This window comes from Papaver somniferum, unplaced genomic scaffold (assembly GCF_003573695.1).
Source record: "Papaver somniferum cultivar HN1 unplaced genomic scaffold, ASM357369v1 unplaced-scaffold_154, whole genome shotgun sequence".
Taxonomy (NCBI): domain Eukaryota; kingdom Viridiplantae; phylum Streptophyta; class Magnoliopsida; order Ranunculales; family Papaveraceae; genus Papaver; species Papaver somniferum.
This window is the reverse complement of record NW_020624820.1, coordinates 6959296-6980196: the sequence shown is the minus strand read 5'-3', so window position 1 is coordinate 6980196 and position 20901 is coordinate 6959296. Positions and strand designations below refer to the sequence as shown.

Sequence of the window (20901 nt, the reverse complement as noted above, 5' to 3'; positions counted from 1 at the left end):
GAAATAATGTGAATTTAGGAGTACAAGGGACTCTCTCCGTTTAAATTAATGGGTGTATAGTCATATCCTTTAAAAAATAAATGGAATAGCTGATCAAAGAACCATCAAATGATCAATAGTTCGGGTGCTCCATCTCGTAAGCAAAATTGAGATTCGAACCCTGTAATTACATAAAACCCTAAGCGAAAGATTTATGAAGTAGTTTAGGCCCTTTAGGGACGATTGTTTTGTAAAATAAAATAAAATAAAATAAAATAAAAAAAGCTAAAGAATCTAAATTACTCACGACTCGGTGTTTTGGTCTCATAAGAGCATCCACAGTGGGCGAGTATAACCAAAAATTTGGGATGAGATCGTAACACAGTGGGACGGAGTAAAGATCAAATCCCAACCAAAGATCAAATTCCAGACCAAATATGGTCGCGACCAAATCCCAAATTCTAATATAGTCGGGCGTAAATTTAAAGTACGCTTGTTGCTGGGCGTAAATTTAAAGTACGCTTGTTAACGGACGGAGATTTAAATTACGCCCGATGAAATTTTAATTAAATTAAAAAAAAAAGAATGAGGCGGACTTTTAAAGTCCGCCTGTTAAAATTTACAAAGAATGGGGCGGACTTTTAAAGTCCGCCTGATGAAATTTTAATCATGTACCGTTGCGTCACAACACGGACTAAACCCAAATTTTGGTCTTTTTTTTTATCTTTGATCTTTGGTTTTGATCGCACCACTGCAGTTGCTCTAATTGAGTTGATTTTCTCATTACAACGAGACTTTTAATTATTAAAGAAAAACACAAGGACAACAAAATTTTCCCGATACCGATTTTTCCACGAACAAATTTCCGACACCGGTTTTTCTACGAACGAAAAATTGATCGCAAAGGCCGGGGGACAACTGTCAGCAGATAAGCACAGATTTGGCAAGGAGTCCGCCGATATTTAAAAAATTAACGTCCTTAATATAAATGAGATGAAAGATTTGTGCTCAAAACCAAAAACTCCAGGGTTACGCATCTTAAAAACACCTTTTATAAAGAACACCATCACTATAATTCGACCTAGATTTTCATTTTCAGCAGCAAAAACTCCTCCACCGCAGCTCTGAAAAAAAAATGGACAAGGAAAACGAGAACAAGGAGAACCAGCGAGAAAAAGGTACTGAAAATCCTACTAACCATCTTCTTCGTATCGATAATTCCATGAAAATGATGCAAGTATCATCTGATATTGGTACTAGTAAAGTTATAGCCTGTGTGAATAGAAATGGAAAAACCCCAGCTAGTGATCATTACATAATGTGCGATATACTAAGCAGACTTCGATCTAAACACCTCATGAGGTTGAAATCTGTATGTACACAATGGAAATCCTTGATCGAAACAGATTCCTACCTGATCGACTTACACCATCGATTTCATAGTCGTGAAACGAAAAAAGTCTTGTTTGTCAGCTCACCTCCAATACCAAGATTTGATGAATCCGAAAGAACAGGAGGAACTATGGATTTCACAACGCTTTCTCCAACTGAGGTTCAGAAATTGGAACTGGATCGGCCTGTTTTTGGTATACCTACACAGGCTGTGGCTGGTTTGGTGTGTATTCAGTCTCGTCGTGAGGCATTTCTCATTTACAATCCTAACACCGGGGAGAGAACACCGTGGATCGAAACGACTACTGTTAATGAGAATGTTGGTGAGGAGAGAAGACGTGTAGTTAATTGCATTGCATTTGGATATAGTCCAAAAACAAAGGAACACAAAGTCCTGTGCATATCGGGTATCAAGAAAAAAGGAGTAGTGAGAGGCCTATCAATGTACATACCAAGCATGCCATACACTCTGCAATGTCAAGTCTTCTGCATGAAAAAATTTGTGGATGGTAAGGATTCTGGAGTGTTTGAACATGCTGCTGACCTAGAAGAAGTTGGAGCTGATGAAGAACAAGTATGCGAAGTCTTCACTATAGGTGAGAATAAATGGAGAAGGATAGATGCAGTTCCACCTTACAGTTTAGCAAGTAAGGTTTGTTATGTGGGTGAGCTTGGCCATTACAATGAAGAAAGCAAAGCTGTTTATGTGAGGGGTAAGATATACTGGCGTTTCCGATATACTCGCAAGGGTGAAGTGATGATGGTGTTTGATGTTAGAACTGAGAAATTTAAAGTTATCTCTATTCCTGAACATGTCACTAGAAGCCCCAAGAAATATCCACAAACTGTTGAGTTGTTGGAGGTTGATGGTCACATAGCTGTATTAAAGTTTACACCAGATTGTCCGATTTCGTTGTGGATACTTAATCAAGACGATGGTACTGATAAGTGGTCATATGAGAAGGTCAGAACGCCTTGTGACTGGAGTGGAATTCGAGATCTTTCTATTGAAGCTATTTCAGGTACAAATGTTATCATCATGAAAAGAGAAATGTCAGAAACTATTTACGTTTACTTTCGGGACAGAAAAGCATATGATGCCTACACAATGAATGAAAAGCATGGACTCAATTATCAACCCGGAGAATTAAGAGGGATTCTCACTCTATTCGACAACCTCACACCTGTGTCTACAAAGCTCTGCAGCATGTTTTGAAGGAGATACAAGGCTTGCCTTTTTAATTGCTTGAGTTGGATGTCTCAAGGTACTACTTTTCTTTCTCCTTCTCTTTGATTTTGTTTGCATTTTCAATGCTTATAAAGATGGTGCCAACTTAGTAAGCATTACAGCTCTCCATTACCAAACAAAGTGAAAGCATGAGAGGGAAAAAAAACTACTTCCGAATTTCTCCCAAATTTAGCATTTGAAAAGCATAGCCTTACTTCATTTCCTTGCTTATTCATAATGTGAAAACAATGAAATTACTGCTTGATTTCTCACTTTGATTATGAAATGAGTATGTGATACTGCTTGGTGTAGTAATGTAGTATTAAAATTTAGAGTGTACAATAATAGTAGTCTCTGATGACCAATGTTTCTACTGAATAGTACTCCGTACATTGCTTTCGTTAACATTGTGACTTGGGACTCATGGTGCTTTAAAAGTTAAACAAGAATTTCTCTTTTTCCGAGCTTAGGAATTATAAAAGTGTATAAAGCAGCTCATGTTGAACATCGCGACTGAGTTGTGATTGCTAATTGCAAAATTTTGATTGTTTGATGTTACCTGGAAGTAAATTCTTGAAATCTGGAAATTGAATGATTGTCCGTGGATACAGTCTCGATAATACTCTTTTATGCCATTACTGTTTTTGTTTGAAGTTAATACTTCTATGATTTGTTTTTGAACTGCGATGACACAATATGGTTAGTTGCTAAATACTAAGGTCATGGTGGTGGTTGAGTGTCCCAGTTTCGGTGTTAACTTTGTAGGTCATTGTTGTGTAGAGTTTTGAAAGTGGAGAATTTTGCTGTTAGTGGTGTGGCACAGACATTCGGAAGGATTTAACTGTAGTGTGTTGTATGCTTGGATTATGTTGGGTGTCAGTCGGCTTAGAGAGGATGGGTATTAGGAAATGTGGATGTTGGTAAGTGCAGGTTTTGAAACTACTTGTCATGGTTTGCCAAATGCTCCTTGTCCTCCTTACAGTCTGTTCAATAGGGTACATGCCATATAGAGCTACAGTAGGTTTGTGTATATTTTTAGGTAGGATATCTGAAATATGCTACTTAACTGAAAAGAAGGATATTATGTCATTTTACTTTATTTTCTCAGGGGTTAGTGTTGTTATATTTCCCAACTTTATTCCTAATGTGGCTCAGTATGGTAGTAGAACCACATGAATTAGTGAAGCACAAATTTTCTCTAGCATATCCTTGTTTACCGACAGTAACCAGACAGGGCTAATGCTTTTGGGTTATGATTTTAACTAGACGAGGCTTTTCTTTCAATAGTCGATTTTTATTTTAACAGTTTGTTTGCTTGACCACATCAATATCTTATGCTGTGTTTTTTTCTTAATTCAGATCTAGTTCAATTTTGGCATTTGACTATGTCTAATCAATTTACGTTGTCTTATGCTTATTTAGCTTGTTCTTTGTAGACTCTGATTTTGGTCGTTTTAAATTTTCTGGCTACTAATAATTTTCCTGCTCTCCTTGCTTATATTTTGCAGTTCCTAGGTGACAAAGATTGAATCCCTATCACAACTCTGAAGTCTGAACCAAATGCGTTTGTTTAATTTCTTTCTGTCAGTCGCAACTTCCGTACTTTTGTTTGGTACAAGACATGCCTTGTGGTACATTTATTTTCTATCTTCTCTTAAATGAGCTAAGACTATCGAAGTATTTAACTTAGGAATTTTCATAGCATTACTTTAATTTTGGAAAGCCTGTTCCTTTTTTGATTGATGGTACCACTAAGTTTGCCTTATGATCCTCTGCACTTGAATGGCTGAAAGCACAGCCGAAACAAATGAGATGAAGGCGAAAGACGGTGAACTTTTGGTTTTTATACCGGGCTCTTCTAACTAAGAATTTTTTTGTTGAGCTCTTCTAATCTAAGTAAGAGAGCTAGCTACGTGATCGCAGAATCTGTTTTTTTGCCAAAAATTGTAGCTTGGGTAAGCTATTGCACACAGGAGAAGCCAACTGTGTGGCGTATGTTGCAAGGCCGTAAGGTATATGCTGTCCCGTCTGCTGTATGCGGTACAGGCTTACTTGGCTGCCAATTTATACTTCACTCAAGGCTTCAAAACAGACTAGCTTGGCTTCCTGTGCATTCATAGTTGAGGGAAGGCGAAAGAATTCTTTTGAAAGGCAATTTCCTTTCTTCCCGATATTTCTCTACTTGATCACGTGGGTCCTCACGTGCCATCATCCTACCTCTTCTTATCAACTCCTACGGCAAGTTTGGGGCTACGGGATAAAACAAAAGAGCCATTTAGATTCTCATTTGGTAATTTAGTGAACGCATGAGAAATATCTGAACAGTGGATGTCCGGATAGGGGTATTCGCCGGCTTATGACCGGATGGATTCTCTATGGCGACCCCCTCATATTTAAGGGACACCATCTCATAAGTATCGACACACCACTAATGGCATTGTATTAGCGTCGGACACAGGATGCGCTGGGACATTGGCACAGTGAACATCTTAAAATCAATACTCCATTGACATTGACACAATGCACGTCTAAAAATAATCAAAACTTCATTATACTAGTTGGATAATCTAGTACTAGGGAAATCAGTATAACAGTCGATTTTTCCATCAACTGAACTTAATGGCATAAAAATTAATTTACTTGATATAGAGTAACACTTTAATCTTCGTATATACAATTCATTTAATTAATTAATCTATATATACGTGTTAGCATTTTGATTATTTTATATTTTGCCGGTCTCTGAGTTTGTATCGTGTCCTGTTTTTTGCTTCCCAACCAATAATAGGCCCATAAAACGTGGATTGTCACAAAGACTAGGAGGATATCTCAAAAACTAACAGTATCTGTAAATGTTAAACCATTAGGAACATTCTGAAAGGTCTGTACAATAAGTATAAACATGATTCCCAAATTCTCTATGTTTTTTGGAGAAAATTTTAACAACGATAACCACAAGTAAATAATTGTTCATAAAAGTAAAATAGATCATTTAAAGTGAGACAAAAAAAAAAAAAAAAAAAAAAAAAAAGGGAAAAGATCAGCTTTTGCGGGGCAGAAGAATCATCATCTATGGCACCTAGTTGGCTACTTTCCAAAGGCGGAACACTTCATCCTGACGACAAAGCATAAATTTATCGCCGACTCAGATGGACCATATTTGCCTTAAACAAAAAAGCAAACAAACATGTGTAATTCTTTTTTCGATAATTAGCCGCCGGGTATAGGAGGATCAGGCCTCATCGTACGCCATATCTATTATCCAGCATTTATTTTTCTCTGCTGCTAGCGGGGGGTCCCAAGTTAAGTGAAGTGTACAAAGCCAAGGCAAAAACTGTTTTGTCCTAACTTCACTGCCGAGATGAGAAACAAATTGGAAAAACAAATTCTAGCTTCACCGGCCAGAGTTGCATTTACTTTTGCATTCATTTTGTTAGCAATCAGCTGAAGTCCAACCCGTTGTGCCTAAATAAAGAAATGCAAGTGGGTAACCTTTTTCTCTAGAGTCAGAGAAAGCATTCAAATCTTGACGATGGCTTCAATTTAAAAAAGTAACGAAAACATATCCACAACCCTCCTGATTTGTCAAAAAGCATAAGAATCCATATCTTCGTATTCACATATAAATACAGGCACTTCACTTCCCACTAAGACATACCGATTAACCCAAAGTTGATTCAGTTGTTGTTACATTTCTCTAGCTAAGAATCATGGCGTTGTCATTTGAGCACCTTCACCGTAATCTCTTCTATTTGATTAGTCTTCTTCCGCTCCTTGCTCTTTCACTCCTCCATCCAGTTACTGCTAATCCGTCCGCAAAGGTACGGAATAGAGATAACCGGCCTGTTCATGTTTAAATGCTTAATTGCATATATACTTGAAACTTTTTGTTATTATTAATTAGTTTTTCTTACCTTTATTGATGAATCAGTCATACATTGTGTATATGGGAAGAAGCACCAAGGAACAAGGAGATATTGAAGATGCCAAACTATCTCATCTGACACTGTTATCCTCAGTCATTCCAAGGTTAATACTACTTGCACACAGAAAATTTCATCCGGCCGTTGGCGCTACCGCAAGGCTGAACATGTGTTAGTGCCGCCATGTGATTAACGATGTTGGTAATTGATTTTGCAGCGAAGCGAAAGAAAGATTGTTTCTCAAACACATATACCATCATTCGTTTAAAGGGTTCTCAGCTATGCTTACTGAAGATGAAGCTTCATTACTATCTGGTAGGATTTCAGCTTTCTAGATATAATAGATACTTGGAAATGTAGAGTAATAAATAATTGTTTGTTTCGGCTTCCCAATCATAATGCAGAGAGCGATGAGATTTTGTCCATATTCCCTGATACGGAGCTCGATCTTCACACGACACGTTCATGGGATTTCCTGGAGAGTAGCTCAGGCATGGCGAGGATCCAGCGTCTATATCCAAACGGTTCTAACGATGTCATCATTGGAGTCATAGACTCAGGTGCATACCCTCTTGGTTCTGCTCTTCTCTTTTGTCCTTCATTTTTATTTTTCCTCAACGAGTTCTAATTTTTTGTTTCTTAATATGTGTTCTACTAGGAATTTGGCCGGAATCTCCGAGTTTCGGTGACGATGGTTTCAGCGAGATCCCTTCAAGATGGAAAGGGACTTGCATGGAAGGCAGTGATTTCAAAAAGTCTGACTGTAACAGGTAACTTCCCTAGACTGTATGCCCAAGCACCCAACTCAGCGGCTTACATTTGCTGCACACTGACACTACGTGCCATTGTAGAAAATTAATAGGTGCAAGATACTATGACCTCACCGAGTCAAGCAGCAATGACACAAGTACATCAAAGCCAATAGGTTCGCCGAGGGATGAAACAGGTCACGGGACTCATGTGACATCTATAGCCGTAGGTAATCTGGTACCCAACGCTAACGACCAGGGGCTTGCGAGAGGATTAGCAAAAGGCGGTTTTACATCAAGCAGATTTGCAGTCTATAAAGTTTGTAACAGTGTTAGTTGTTCTGCTTCTGCGTCACTGAAAGCTATTGACGATGCAATTCAAGATGGAGTTGATATCATATCAATCTCATTAGGATTGTCAATCCAAAACTCGACGTTTTTAGATGATCCAATTGCCTTAGGGTCCTTGCATGCTGTTCAAGCAGGGATTTTGGTAATTGCTGCTGCGGGGAATAGTGGGCCGACTCCATCTTGGATACAGGAATGCAACTGCAACAATCCTTCGATCTGTAGATATACCAAAGTTTGAACCTGCGCCGGTTGTTGCCGATATGTCATCTCGAGGCCCTGGATAACTAACAGAAGGCATTCTCAAGGTTTCCACTATGGCTTTTACAAACTAACAAGAAATGTGAATCATGAAACGTATAAGCATGAAGTAATTACAGGATCTTATTTGGTAAAGTTTTGTGTTAATCAGCCAGACTTAGCAGCTCCTGGTGTTGGCATATTGGCCTACCAATTCTTCAGAAGATCTCATCTCTGATATCAACTTTCCATCTATCTCCATTGGCAAGCTTCAAGGTGCTCGGACAATAACACGAACAGTTACAAATGTTGGTCATCCAAGTTCAACTTACAATGTGAAAATAGATTCGCCTGATGATTTGGTAGTTCGTGTTTCACCAGAGACGCTTGTATTTTCCCCTGAGCATAGAAAAGCTTCTTTCGAGGTCTCATTCGACGGGAAAGGGGCAACAACAAAAGGGTACAAATTTGGGTCAGTGAATTGGTCAGATGGGAAGCATTGGGTCCGACTGGTATTCGCTGTGAATGTCATATAGCGGGGCACATGAGAGAGCTGCTGTTGCTGTTATTTCTTTTGGCCTCCGTTTGGATTTCTTATAGAGCATTGTAAAAAAAATCGGTTTGTTTTGCAAAAGGAGATCGGACAACTTTGTCTGATAAACTACTTGGACCTTTCTTGCTCATGCTTTAGCTCTGTGTCTCATATGAACCACCGTTTCCTCTGAGACATCTGTCTCAATCCCTCCGACTAAAATATGGTCGGGTCACATCCATTTTATATGCGGCCCATCTTAATATTTTTGACACATATTTAAACTAAAAATCCATCCCTCTAAATCCCAGTAATTACTTTACTTTGGAGCTGCATTTGCCTCATGTAAGACGTGTCATCATGTAAAAATGGGCCACTTCGGAGCCGCATTTGCCTCAATCCGGACAATATACACCACAACTCAGGTAAAAGTTACAACTTACAACCCATATTGATAACATTTCAAAGTTGAAATGCTTATAAAATCCCAAAATGGAAAACCCAAAACAAAAGATCAAAGCGGGCGAACAAAAGACCAAAACCGATGAGAATGCCTAGCCAAAACTCATACCCTCAGAACACTCGAAAATATCGAACCCTGAACAAATATTATTTAGAAATACTGAGAAAAACCCAAATATTCCATGGACATAAGCCCGTTTTCTATCACAGTTTTTCGTCAATTTCACCACCTGCACTATTGCTGCAGCCGCTTTTGCCGATCACCACCACCTACTTCAAAACCATCTTCACTTTCACCTCTACCACCATAATCATCACCCATAAAAAGCCACATACTAATGGAAACCACCATTGATATCCATAAAATGAACACCACAATGACCAAATATTTTGATTTTTGATGACCAAACATTTAACTGATCTACTCAATTTTCATTACTGGAACCCTCATCAAAACATTAGAAATAGTCCTTTACCAACTAAATCGTTACCCGTTGCCGTCACATAGATAAAGATTTGTTGGATTGAACTAAAATGAAACAAAAACTTGATTTATGTGGAGACTTTATGAGTAAATGAATATCGAAGAGGGAGAAGGAGATGAAGATGAAGATGCTGATAATACAAGAATAAGATATAAGAGTAATAATGGAGATAAAAAAACAATACCTTCGAAATGCAAAGAGCATGCTAGATGAACTCACCTCTACCATCAACTGCCCCATCATCAAACATCAAATCTATCAATACACTTCGAAATTGCTATAAAAATAAAGGTGTGTTATGGTTCAGAGAATGGATAACTGTAGATTGCAATAAAAAAGATCAGTGAACTGAAATCAAAGAAATCTGGTAACTAAAAGTAAAGATAAATGAGTTATTCGAGAGACTCAATCCTCCAACAACACAACTGTGTTTAATAAAATTTCATTGATAACTTCTTCATACTCCACCAGGACTTATATAGCCCAAGTTTAACAATAAACTCTGCACGTTCATGTGCACTACAGACACGTTTCTAACAATTCAAGATAAGACTGACGAATTCAAAGCACTACTAACTAATTAACTTATTCAAACTACTACTAAGGAAAACCATATCATGACTCTAACAGCTCCTTCCTCCTTAAGCAAAACCCTTGTCCTCAAGGGTTGTACCAGGATATTGCATTTTCAAGGCTTCTTCTTCCTCCCAGGTAGCTTCACTAGGGGATAAACCATGCCAATGAATAAGACCTCTTGCTTATTCTTTTTTGTGCGCCGATCCAGAATCGCTTGCGGTATAGGAATAATCATTTCTTCATCCACATTGTCCCTGGGTAAACCAGGTTGCACACTGCCATTCATACCAATCTTTTGCTTTGAGGAGAGACACATGAAAGATTGGATGAATCCGTGAGCTTGCTGGTGATAAGTTCATAATTCATATGATTTTAGTGTCCATTCCATACTTGTTTTAGCTATTATTCTTGCATATTTTCGTATTATTACTCTTTTTTTCTCTTATTTGTAACTATTGCAAATGGGTATGCATACTTATTTCCCTGGATTTTATTACAAAATTAAGTATGCAAACGGGTATGCACACTTGTGAAGGCCAAGATTCACGGTTAGGGTCTTTCCTTTGTAATTTCGGGTCGGGTTCCTTAACCAACGAAGATACTTGAAGGCCAAGTAATGTAAATCTATAAAATGGTATTAGGGCATGTAAAATGATATCATATCAAGGGATCACGAAATTGTAAGGCTTGGAGAGAAGAAACTACACACAGAGCTAACGCTAGCTAGGGTTTCAGAGCGATTCCTCTTTCGGAACATCATCTCTTTACTTTTCTTATATGTATATCATGGATGTTTCTATATCCATGAGTAGATAAACACCTATTGATTGAGGATGAATTCTAAGTTGTAAACAAGATTTGAGTTATTATATTAATCTACTTTGAAGTTCTTCATATGATTATCGCTTGTTTATACTATATCGAATATTTATAATTGATTGATAGATTGTTTAGGTGGCCAACTAAATTGATTTGTTGATTTAATCTATTGCTAGTATTGAGTTAGGATATAAGTAATCTTCGAATAACTTATACACAAGTAGGGAACACGAGACCTTACAAAGGGATTCTATGGAGCGATTGTGTGTATAAACAACACTAGAAAGTGGACCTTGAGCTAAGAGTCTAACTACTAGGATCAACCTATAAATTCACAAAACATAAAGAGTTCGACCAAATTACACCTTGAGTGAGCTACTACTAGGTGGTTTAGACGAATAGAATCTGGTATTGGAGAGCTTCCATACTCAGTGATCAAAGAAATTTAAGGAATAACACTGAGCTAGATGTTATTCCACGGTTGGTGATAATCTATGATTAACGACAAGCAGGAAAGTATAATAACTCATTGAAGGTTTATTAACGAAGAAGGATTCCTCGATCATATCTCTCTCTATGATTACAACTCAACTTTATTTGCTTTGATTATTTTATTATTTTTAAAATCTAAAACAAAACCCCCTTTGTGACACTTTGACAACTAAAACTCACTTCTCTTCATGGGAACGATCCTTGCTTCCATTATATTACCAGTTAACTGCGTAGAAATAAGATTATTAATTTGATGCATTTGAAAATGCGGGGGTCTAAGAACCACACCCAACAATTCGTTTGGCATTCTGAAAGTCAGACTCAATATAGATTAAAGTATATCAAAGAGTATGATATCTATAAATCTTAATTCAATCCACAATCAGCAAATAGAAATCTGCGAGTCTGATTAAATACAAGAGAAGTTATTTGAACGGTACCAAAGACCAATGTTCAAGTGGCAATCAATGTAAATCAACAACCAAAGGTTGGATATTCTAATTGATTGATCTTAACGCAAAACCTATGATATTTCAATTATATAACAAAATATAATGCGGAAAAGAAATAACACAGACACTAGAATTTTGTTAATGAGGAAACCGCAAATGCATAAAAACCCCGGGACCTAGTCCAGATTGAACACCACACTATATTGAGCCGCTACAGAAACTATACTACTACTAATTAACTTCGGACTGGACTGTAGTTGAACCCTAATCAATCTCACACTGATTCAAGGTACAGTTGCGCTCCTTACGTCTCTGCTCCAAACAGGATACTACGCACTTGATTCCTTTAGCTGATCTCACCCACAACTAAGAGTTGCTATGAACCAAAGTCAAAGACTTGATAGACAAATCTGTCTCACACAGAAAAGTCTATATGATTGAATAAATCTGTCTTCCACAGAAATACCCAAGAGTTTTTGTTCAGTCTTTTGATAAATCAAGCTGAACAGGAACCAATTGATAAACCGGACTTATATTCCCGAAGAACAACCTAGTATTATCAATCACCTCACAATAAACTTAATCGACTAGCGAAACAAGTTATTATAGAATCACAAACGATGAGATGAATTTATTTTGTGATTACTTTTCTATCTTGCCTATCAGAGATATAAAATCTCGAGTCAATTATTTCAATTTCACACAACACGATAGAAACAGCAAGATCAGATCACGCAACTACAAAGATAATAGTTGGGTATGGCTTCACAATCCCAATGAAGTCTTCAAGTCGTTAACCTACAGGGTCTCGAGAAGAAACCTAAGGTTAAAGGAGAATCGACTCTAGTTATGCAACTAGTAACACACATGAGATGTGGGGATTAGGTTTCCCAGTTCCTAGAGTTCTCCTTTATATAGTTTTCAAATCAGGGTTGGCAATCCAAGTTACCTTGGTAACAAAGCATTCAATAATCACCGTTAGATGAAAAACCTAATTCAACCAAGCTAATATCTTTCAACCGTTAATCAAACTTAGCTTGTTACACACAAATGAAATGTACCTTCATTTAGGTTTATGTGCACGTACCTAAACGTGTACACCGTGTTGGTTCAAAAATAGTTAACCGAGGTTAACCATATGATTACTCTCATATCAACCTTATTCATCTTAACCATAACTAGTTCAAATGACTCAAATGAAACTAGTTAAAGAGTTGTTCAATTGTTTATAAAAACACAATTGAAATGTTTGATTCACTTGAATCAATCATGAACATTATATCCACGGTTTGCAAAGATTGCATTCCTTATGATTTAAATGTTTAAGTTTATGGACTTGACCGATTTGACAAAGTAACCAGCTTAAGTATGCGTACTGAAGCAACCGGTTTTGAGTTTGTAAAGTTTCCAAACTCAGCAGAAATTTTCGGTTCAAAAACTTCCGCAAGTATGCGTAAGGGTACGCATACTTAAGGTGACTAGTTAAGAGTTTTTCCAAAACCAAACTCAGCAGAAATTCTCGGTTCGAGAACTTCCGCCAGTATGCGTACGGGTACGCATACTTAACCTGTCTCCTTCACCAATTTCGTATACACACATATGCATACTCTTGGCTTCCGGTTTATGGACTTATACACTAATGTGCTAACATACTATATATGATTATATCCAAAAATGGTTACATCATCAACTCTTTATTTCAATCATTGAAACATTCTTCTATAATGACAATAGCCGTTTTCACACACTATTAGCATCAAATCAATTTTCAAGATATTGAAATAATCATTATTGAAAACTTCCAAGTCTTACACCAAATGATTGTATCACACAAACCATGTAAGATGTTACTCGGCAATTTTTTCATGATATAAGATGAACTTGGTCGAAGCGAAAGCTTACCAACACATATTTTGAGAAATATTTAAGCGAGATATACTCAGCTCGAAATCTCAAATGTGTATAGAGAAAACTATATCGTAATACGACTTATGTCTCAATATAGGAGATAGTAGAAATGGACTTTCCAAATGATAGATAAGTTCAAGTCTCCACATACCTTTTCTCGAAGAAGTTCCACAAGCCTCCCTTAGTAGTTCTTCGTCTTCAAGATATGAACGTCGAGAGATTTAAGCTCAACTACACTATCTATCTCTTAGTCCGAGACATCTAAAAATAGGCTAGAAATCAAGATTTATAGTTTTGATCACTAACATTGACAATCATGCTTGATATAACAACGCATGCGAGTTTGACCGGGAAATGCTCTAACAATCTCCCCCTTTGTCAATTTTAGTGACAAAACTATCAATACATATGGATTACAAAAAATATAAAAACAAGTAGCTTCTTATCCACATGCTTGATCTCCTTCGCATCTTCAACGCGACTCGAAATCTTCGTCACTTCCAAGTGCTCCATGATCCTAAAGGTTGTAAGTTGTTGAAGATCTGTAGCTATAACAATGAGAAAACAAAATGCTCTCAATCATTGTTATACAGTGTCATAGTATTGTTATACAACATCAAATTTCAATTATATCACAACTTTGACAATAACACTACGGTGATATACATCACTCCCCCTTAGTCAATACATATCTCAACATGAAAACCACTCCCTCTTACATAATGATCTGTAAACCATATGTATTTGTAGTGTGAACTTGTAGCGCCCCCTAAGCTAGCAGCTGACTAATCCAAGAGATTAACTAAATAAGAGGCACTAAAAACTAAATCATTTACTTAAACATTCAATTACGAAATCTTACAAAACTTAACACAAAACTAGCCCCGCTCAGAAACATATATATACAAGAACTCATCTCAAATGATACATACACAATAGTCATCTAGTTTACAAATACAATATGCAATGTAATAAACGTATTAAAAGTTAACCAACTAACGAAATCAATTGTTGAAGCTTTCGCTGCGCAACTCTGATCTATCTCTGAAACTGAAAGTGAGAATGGGTGAGCACATCATCCCTAAAAGGGGTGCCCAGCAGGAATAACATTTAACTTTCAAGTAATCAAGGCAATATTTGGAAAACAATAATATTTTCCCGAACATTAAAAAGTGACCAAGTCACTGAAATGAAAAAACATGTATATGGACAAACTCCTTCTTCAAACAATGTATAATATTCGTGCTAACCACACTCAATATCTATTGATATCACCAAGACCATGATGACCCACTCTAAGCATAAAAACATAATTCATGTAGATATAATTGTGAAGGAGAGTATCCTATATACCACAAGTGGAAATTCTCATTTCCCATAACAATCCATAATGAAAAACAAAATGTTACAAGTCCTTTCCAAAATCGTGGAAAGATTCACAGAATCAACATAATTATCATAATGCAATTTAAACAAAGCATGGAATGCACGGACAAACAATGCATGAGTTTGTTAAGCATAAACTTTTGTAAAAGCAACAAAGATGGTTACAAAAGAGTCAAATATATTCCCACCTCTTTTGATGACCAACCACGCCTACCTCGAGATCCATAATCCACTGGTTCGTCCTTTGAATCGGTCGTTGTTAATATAGACTAATTGTTAATCACACAAGAACTCAAAGAATTTATCCTAAAGGATCATACAAGGGTCATACAAGTGTATCTAATGGTTCTAAGCTCATTTATGACTTTACACCTTTTTATTATCTATCTTTAACAAATCTAAGGTTTACTAATACGATTAGGTTGGTTCTATAGTCCATTAGCTAAGTCTTATGAATATCTACAACTTGTAGAAGAAACCAAAGGTCAATTCGGACCATAAAAGGTCCAAATTATCAATATAGGATAACTAGTCCTAAACCAAAGTCCACTAAACAGGCGCACTAACTAAGGTCTAGTCCACCTGAGTCAACTAACGGTCACTAACGGTCAGCTGATTCAACTAACGGTAAATGTCAGTCAAAGGTCAATTCAACATTCAAGGTCAGGTCTAGTCAACCGATCCAATTCGGTCAAGGTCAGGTGAACTGGTCAACTCAGGTCAAAAGAGAAATTCAGTGAGTTAACACTGATTTAACTCAGTTAGATTAACTGAGTCAGCTAAGAGAAAAACTGAGTCAGACTGAATAAGTTTAGTCACACAGACTAAAGGTTCTCATACAGATATAATTCTAACTCAGTTTAACTTCAAACTAAACAATACATAAATTCATTCATTCATTCTTAAACAACTTCAAACTTCATTTACGAATATAAACTAGGTTTACCTGCAATTGCAGCTTTAAGCTTTTCACAACAAACACTAACCAATCCAACAACCCCCATTACCAATCCTTTCTTCATTTTATCAATTCAAACACACATATACCCTTCTTCACAACTTCCAGTTCTTAAAGCTCAATCCCTGCATCATATACTATCAGCCTCAAATTCAATTCATCTACATTTCAACATGACTGCAGCTCTCCCCATTATGTTCATTAGCTACAACTGTAACTCCATTCAACATCTAACAAATCCTTGTAAATTACTAACAACTACAGAATCTTCACCTGCATATCCATCTCAGCACCAACAGTACTTCTAAGTTCATATACTTGTAATTACAATTCATTAGAATCAATCCAATACAACCAGCCAAGCAACATCACCATCACCACTTGTAATACCCATTCTGCAATTTTTGTCTCATACACACCATCGTCTCTACCACCAACATCTCTAAGTTATGACTGCAACTCAAAAAATTCACACCTACAACCATGTTCAACACCACTAGAACTAAACTCATCTCAACTGCATAACAGAATCACTGACAGCAACACTACATCCAAACTCAACTGTAATACGATCTCAAACCTCATATGCAACACTCATATAAATTATACTCCACTCTCCAACTGTAATTCAATATCCACCCAAATAAACCCATTAACAAAGAACTGAATTAAATCAGTTTTTCAAGAACTCAGAATTAAGTTCAGAAACTACAATTCCATCTCCATTTCATAATAGCACCAGTTCCAACTCACATACCCCTTCAGCTCAAACGATTAACCTAATATTCATCTAACGGATTCTGGATTCAATCTATAACACATCTTATGCAACAATGGTTACCAATATTCAAATATGAACTAATTTACTTAGGAACTAAAAGGATTATTACCTCAGGTTAAATTCCAAACTAAATTAGATGATTCACCATCTGCTTAATCTTCAAACTTAACACTAACTCGTTCAATTGATCAACACCTTATGATAATCTTACCGAAGCAGCTGGAATTGAATTATTCTCCACTTGTCTTAATTCTCAGAACACCAACAACCCACCAATTCAACTCTAAAACGGAATTTAAAACAACAGAGAGACTTACCCATTCACTAACTTCCTTTGAATTGCTAATTCACCAAACCAGTACCGCCAAAATACTAATTTCTATTTCTTGAAGAACAGAAACCCTAATTATCTTTTCCTTTCAGTTCAACTTCAGAACAACTTCACTTCATCAATTAAACACCAACCCTTTCCTCAATCAGCCAAACCCAAACATTAATTCCTCTTATACATCATTAATTTGAACTTTAATTCAATTCTCTGAGAAATCCTAACTTTATCGATCGATAATCAATAATCAAGACCACGCTCATCTCTTCATTAACATCAAAAACATCTTCTAGTACACATGCTCTAACTCATCGATTGTATCTCTCTCTCAAACCAACTCTCATCACTCGCGGAGGAAGAAGAACGGGAGAAGAGAAGAACTGAAGAAAGAAGACAGAAAAAGAATAGAAAAGAAGATAAGAAGAAGTGTGATCTAGTTTCTGCTAGATAAGACCAATGAGGAATTACTAATTCGCCGACTTTCCTTGATAAGGGGAGCCCGGGTTGGATTACATCAAAATGACCATTTTTCCCTCCATACACATCTAATGATTACTTATTCGTCTGGTATCCGATTGACACGTTCGAGTACTCCATTATGCATAACTTTTCGAGATCTATCGAGTGGTACTAACTTCGTATCTAGATCGTTGTTAGATTAATTCCTATTAATTAACGTCCGTGTTAAACTAATCGAGTTATTATCGGATAATACGTCTCTTGACTAGTCTAATAGCGTTGACGAGCTTGAGGGTTCTTACAGAACTACACATTAATTCTCTCCCTTTTTTCCAAAAACTTTGCCAAATGTACGAAAATTAGTGGGATCCTAATAAAATTTCCACGGAGATACATCATGACCAAAAGGTGTATTAACATACCAACAAATTTTGATGCAATCATAGAGCCGAAGCTAAATGCATTCATCAAGGAGTTAATGAAGATACAAGATAACCCCTAAAAATTTCACAGCCGCACTCCAAACAAAGAATTGGCAATTAAGCACAAGTTCAAAAGAACTCTCCTCCATAAAATGTCATCCCCGAAGGAACAACAAAGGCGACCTTACTTTCACAAGAAAAGAAGGATTTCTTTGGACAACCAAATCACATGAAAACATGAATTTGTATCCAAAAAATTCAATTGAAATAATAACAAGAGAACCCATAGTTAGTTCAATCAAAAAATAACAACCAAATTAATCACAAGAAAACCCATGATTAATTCAATTGGAATACACAACCAAATTAACCACAAAAAGCGATCAATTTAATTGGTCATGCTCGACATAAGAGAACTTACGGATCAACAAATAAAATAACCAAAAGAGAACGATTAATTTAGTTGATCATGTTCGACATAGGAACCTTACGGAGCAACAACTAAGTTAATCATAAGAATGAACAACTCAGTCGATTGTGCTCAACATAAGAAACCTTATGGAACAACATAGTATATGCACAAAGATTGTGGATCGGAGATCGACCAAATACTGCGGAATAAACAAGGATTCATTCTATTTTTCATAAATATTTGCACAATGACATATAATAGACTTAATCCTTGTAAACAAAAGTTTTATCCTTTCTTTTTATCAAAACATGACATAAAAGGCTTTAACATTTGTAATGTCAAAAGTTCATTCTATCTTCCATCAATACATTCATATCGAAATAATAGAGATAAATTTTGAACAAGTATGGGACAATCACAGGTTCACGGACGTAAACAACATATCCCATAACAATTTGCAATATATAAATCAAAAAGATTAAAATTGCAAAAATCATCTTACAAAATATACTTTATAATTTAAATAAATAAATCTAAAAACAATGAAGATGAAAATCGTTGGACATAGCTATGTGTACTCACAATAATGGCTATTCCAAACCCTAGTTATTCTTCTAAAAACAATAAGAAGATTTACTAGACAAAATCAAACCAAAACAAATTCTAATAGTAATCACAAGTGATAATTTGAGTTCTGGTATGGAAGCTTCACTGGTACCAAGACCTTCAAACTTGTGACTAATTGTATCAACTGCATATTCGGAGAAGATATCCTCATTAAGAAGATCCTTAACCCGTGACTTCATGAGAACAAGATCAATATCAATCTTTTTCAACTTAGTTCGTAATAGGTTAAGATCCTTTACAGAGTTCTCGAGCTTAAGTTGAGTCTTCCCAAGATCAGTGAGAAAACCATGAACCACTTCAGCAGAGACCATCTCAGCATTCTCTCGATCTTGACGATAAAATGCATAATAGCAAGAGGCACGGGATTCGAGTTCGTCCGGCTTAACAAGGGTTTTTTTCTTCTTCAAAACAAACTCCAAATAGACCGAATCATCAATTGAATCGGCTAGTAAATTCCAAGAACTTGAAGTGGACCCCATCCTTAAAAGAGCACAACAAGAGTATGCGTACTCTATAAAAGGTTTGGTATTTATTGGTTTTGCAAGAACCAGAAATTAGGGTTTTTCAAGTTTGGTCAGGGCCAATGTGAAAGGCGGTACACGTACGTACACAACTTGACCTTATACCAAAAAGGACCTAGAAGTGATCAAACAACCAAGAATGTCGTTTATTCACAATGGTGTTTGCTATGTGAAAAGATTCACAGACATAAGCTCAATAAATCTATATTCTCATATGAGAAAAATTCAGAGCATATATTGTAGAAATTTTTACAAAAGAAATCTCAAGAAGAAATTTGTGAACCTGACACTTATTGAAACAAACAAATACTTACGCAAGACTTGTTTATGAATGATAATCCAGCTAAGAACGATAAGAAATCAGCATAGAGAATCAAGAAATAATTTCTTTAACATAAGTATACCTGAAAAAATCTCACTCAATCAGGATTTTATTGAGAGTTAGGTTTCAACCTTTTGATTAATTAGCACAAGTATGAGCCTTGAGCTCATTAAATAAACGTTGCTTGTGGTTAAGCCTCTTTTTCCTGTTCTTTGGAGGAAAACCATTATGATGTGAAAAATTATCATGAAACTTACTATCATCAAGATATGATGTTTTGATTCTTACCTGAAGAATTTTGTTTCCGGGGAATAGACATCTTGTTGATAATTTCTTTATATCCTTCAATTATCCCTTTTAAGTTGTCTTCCATACCTCCATTTTTGCTTCCTTCTTCTGGTATCTTTTTCACATCATCAACAACATAGTCTCCCTTCCTAATTGAAGAATATCCATGAGTTCTTCTTCGTTGAAATGGTTTAGGAAGACTGTTATGTTTTTGAACATTCGAGGAATACATTGAACTGAATTTTTTGGTGGGGTACAAGGTGAGTACTAAAACCGATTGGTTTAGACATACGAATGTCAGTTACACCTTTGAGAATTAAATCTAAGGTATGTTGAAGACGGATAATAGAATTGTCATTCAACCTAGAATTCCTCTTTTGTTTACTTGGTCCTTTTGAATCACAAAAGAGACACACTTTCTAATCACCTGAGTGATTAGATAAAACAGTCTTAACACCAATGTTGAGAGAATTCTTCCTTCTATGTGATGTGGGATTTCCTTGATTAGAAGAAGATACATGCACATCTTTTTCAACAGAAGGGTTTTTCATTTTTGCTTCTGAAGCTGATTCTCTTACAGTTAAACCAGAAGCAGTTGGTCGCGCTCACTTATCATACCAACTAGAGCATTGACTTCGTGTTTCAACCGATTGACATTATCAACCTGTATTCTAACAATTTTTAGAATCACATCACTCTCTTTGTCAATGTTTGTCTGTTTTCTTTGAACACAAGGTTCTTCTATATTCGAGATTGAAAAATATTTCTCTTTAATAGACTTTAAGGTAACAGAACTTTTATTTCTGGCGATG

At 36.3% G+C, this 20901-nt stretch overlaps 2 protein-coding genes across 2 annotated transcripts; both read left to right on the top strand.

The window, feature by feature from the left end:
• The first annotated feature begins 1472 nt into the window (after window positions 1–1472).
• Window positions 1473–4274, top strand: LOC113336676. Its single transcript, XM_026582319.1, has 2 exons — window positions 1473–2636; window positions 4108–4274. Exon 1 carries the CDS (start codon window positions 1502–1504, stop codon window positions 2585–2587), a length of 1086 nt encoding a protein of 361 aa, XP_026438104.1. The 5' UTR covers window positions 1473–1501; the 3' UTR covers window positions 2588–2636; window positions 4108–4274.
• Window positions 4275–6271: 1997 nt separating this feature from the next.
• LOC113336655 (CO(2)-response secreted protease-like) lies at window positions 6272–8525 on the top strand. The gene is made up of 6 exons (XM_026582302.1): window positions 6272–6420; window positions 6531–6628; window positions 6740–6837; window positions 6927–7082; window positions 7181–7292; window positions 7374–8525. The coding sequence occupies exons 1-6, from the start codon at window positions 6310–6312 to the stop codon at window positions 7858–7860; spliced, it is 1062 nt and encodes a 353-aa protein (XP_026438087.1). The 5' UTR covers window positions 6272–6309; the 3' UTR covers window positions 7861–8525.
• Window positions 8526–20901: the final 12376 nt, after the last annotated feature.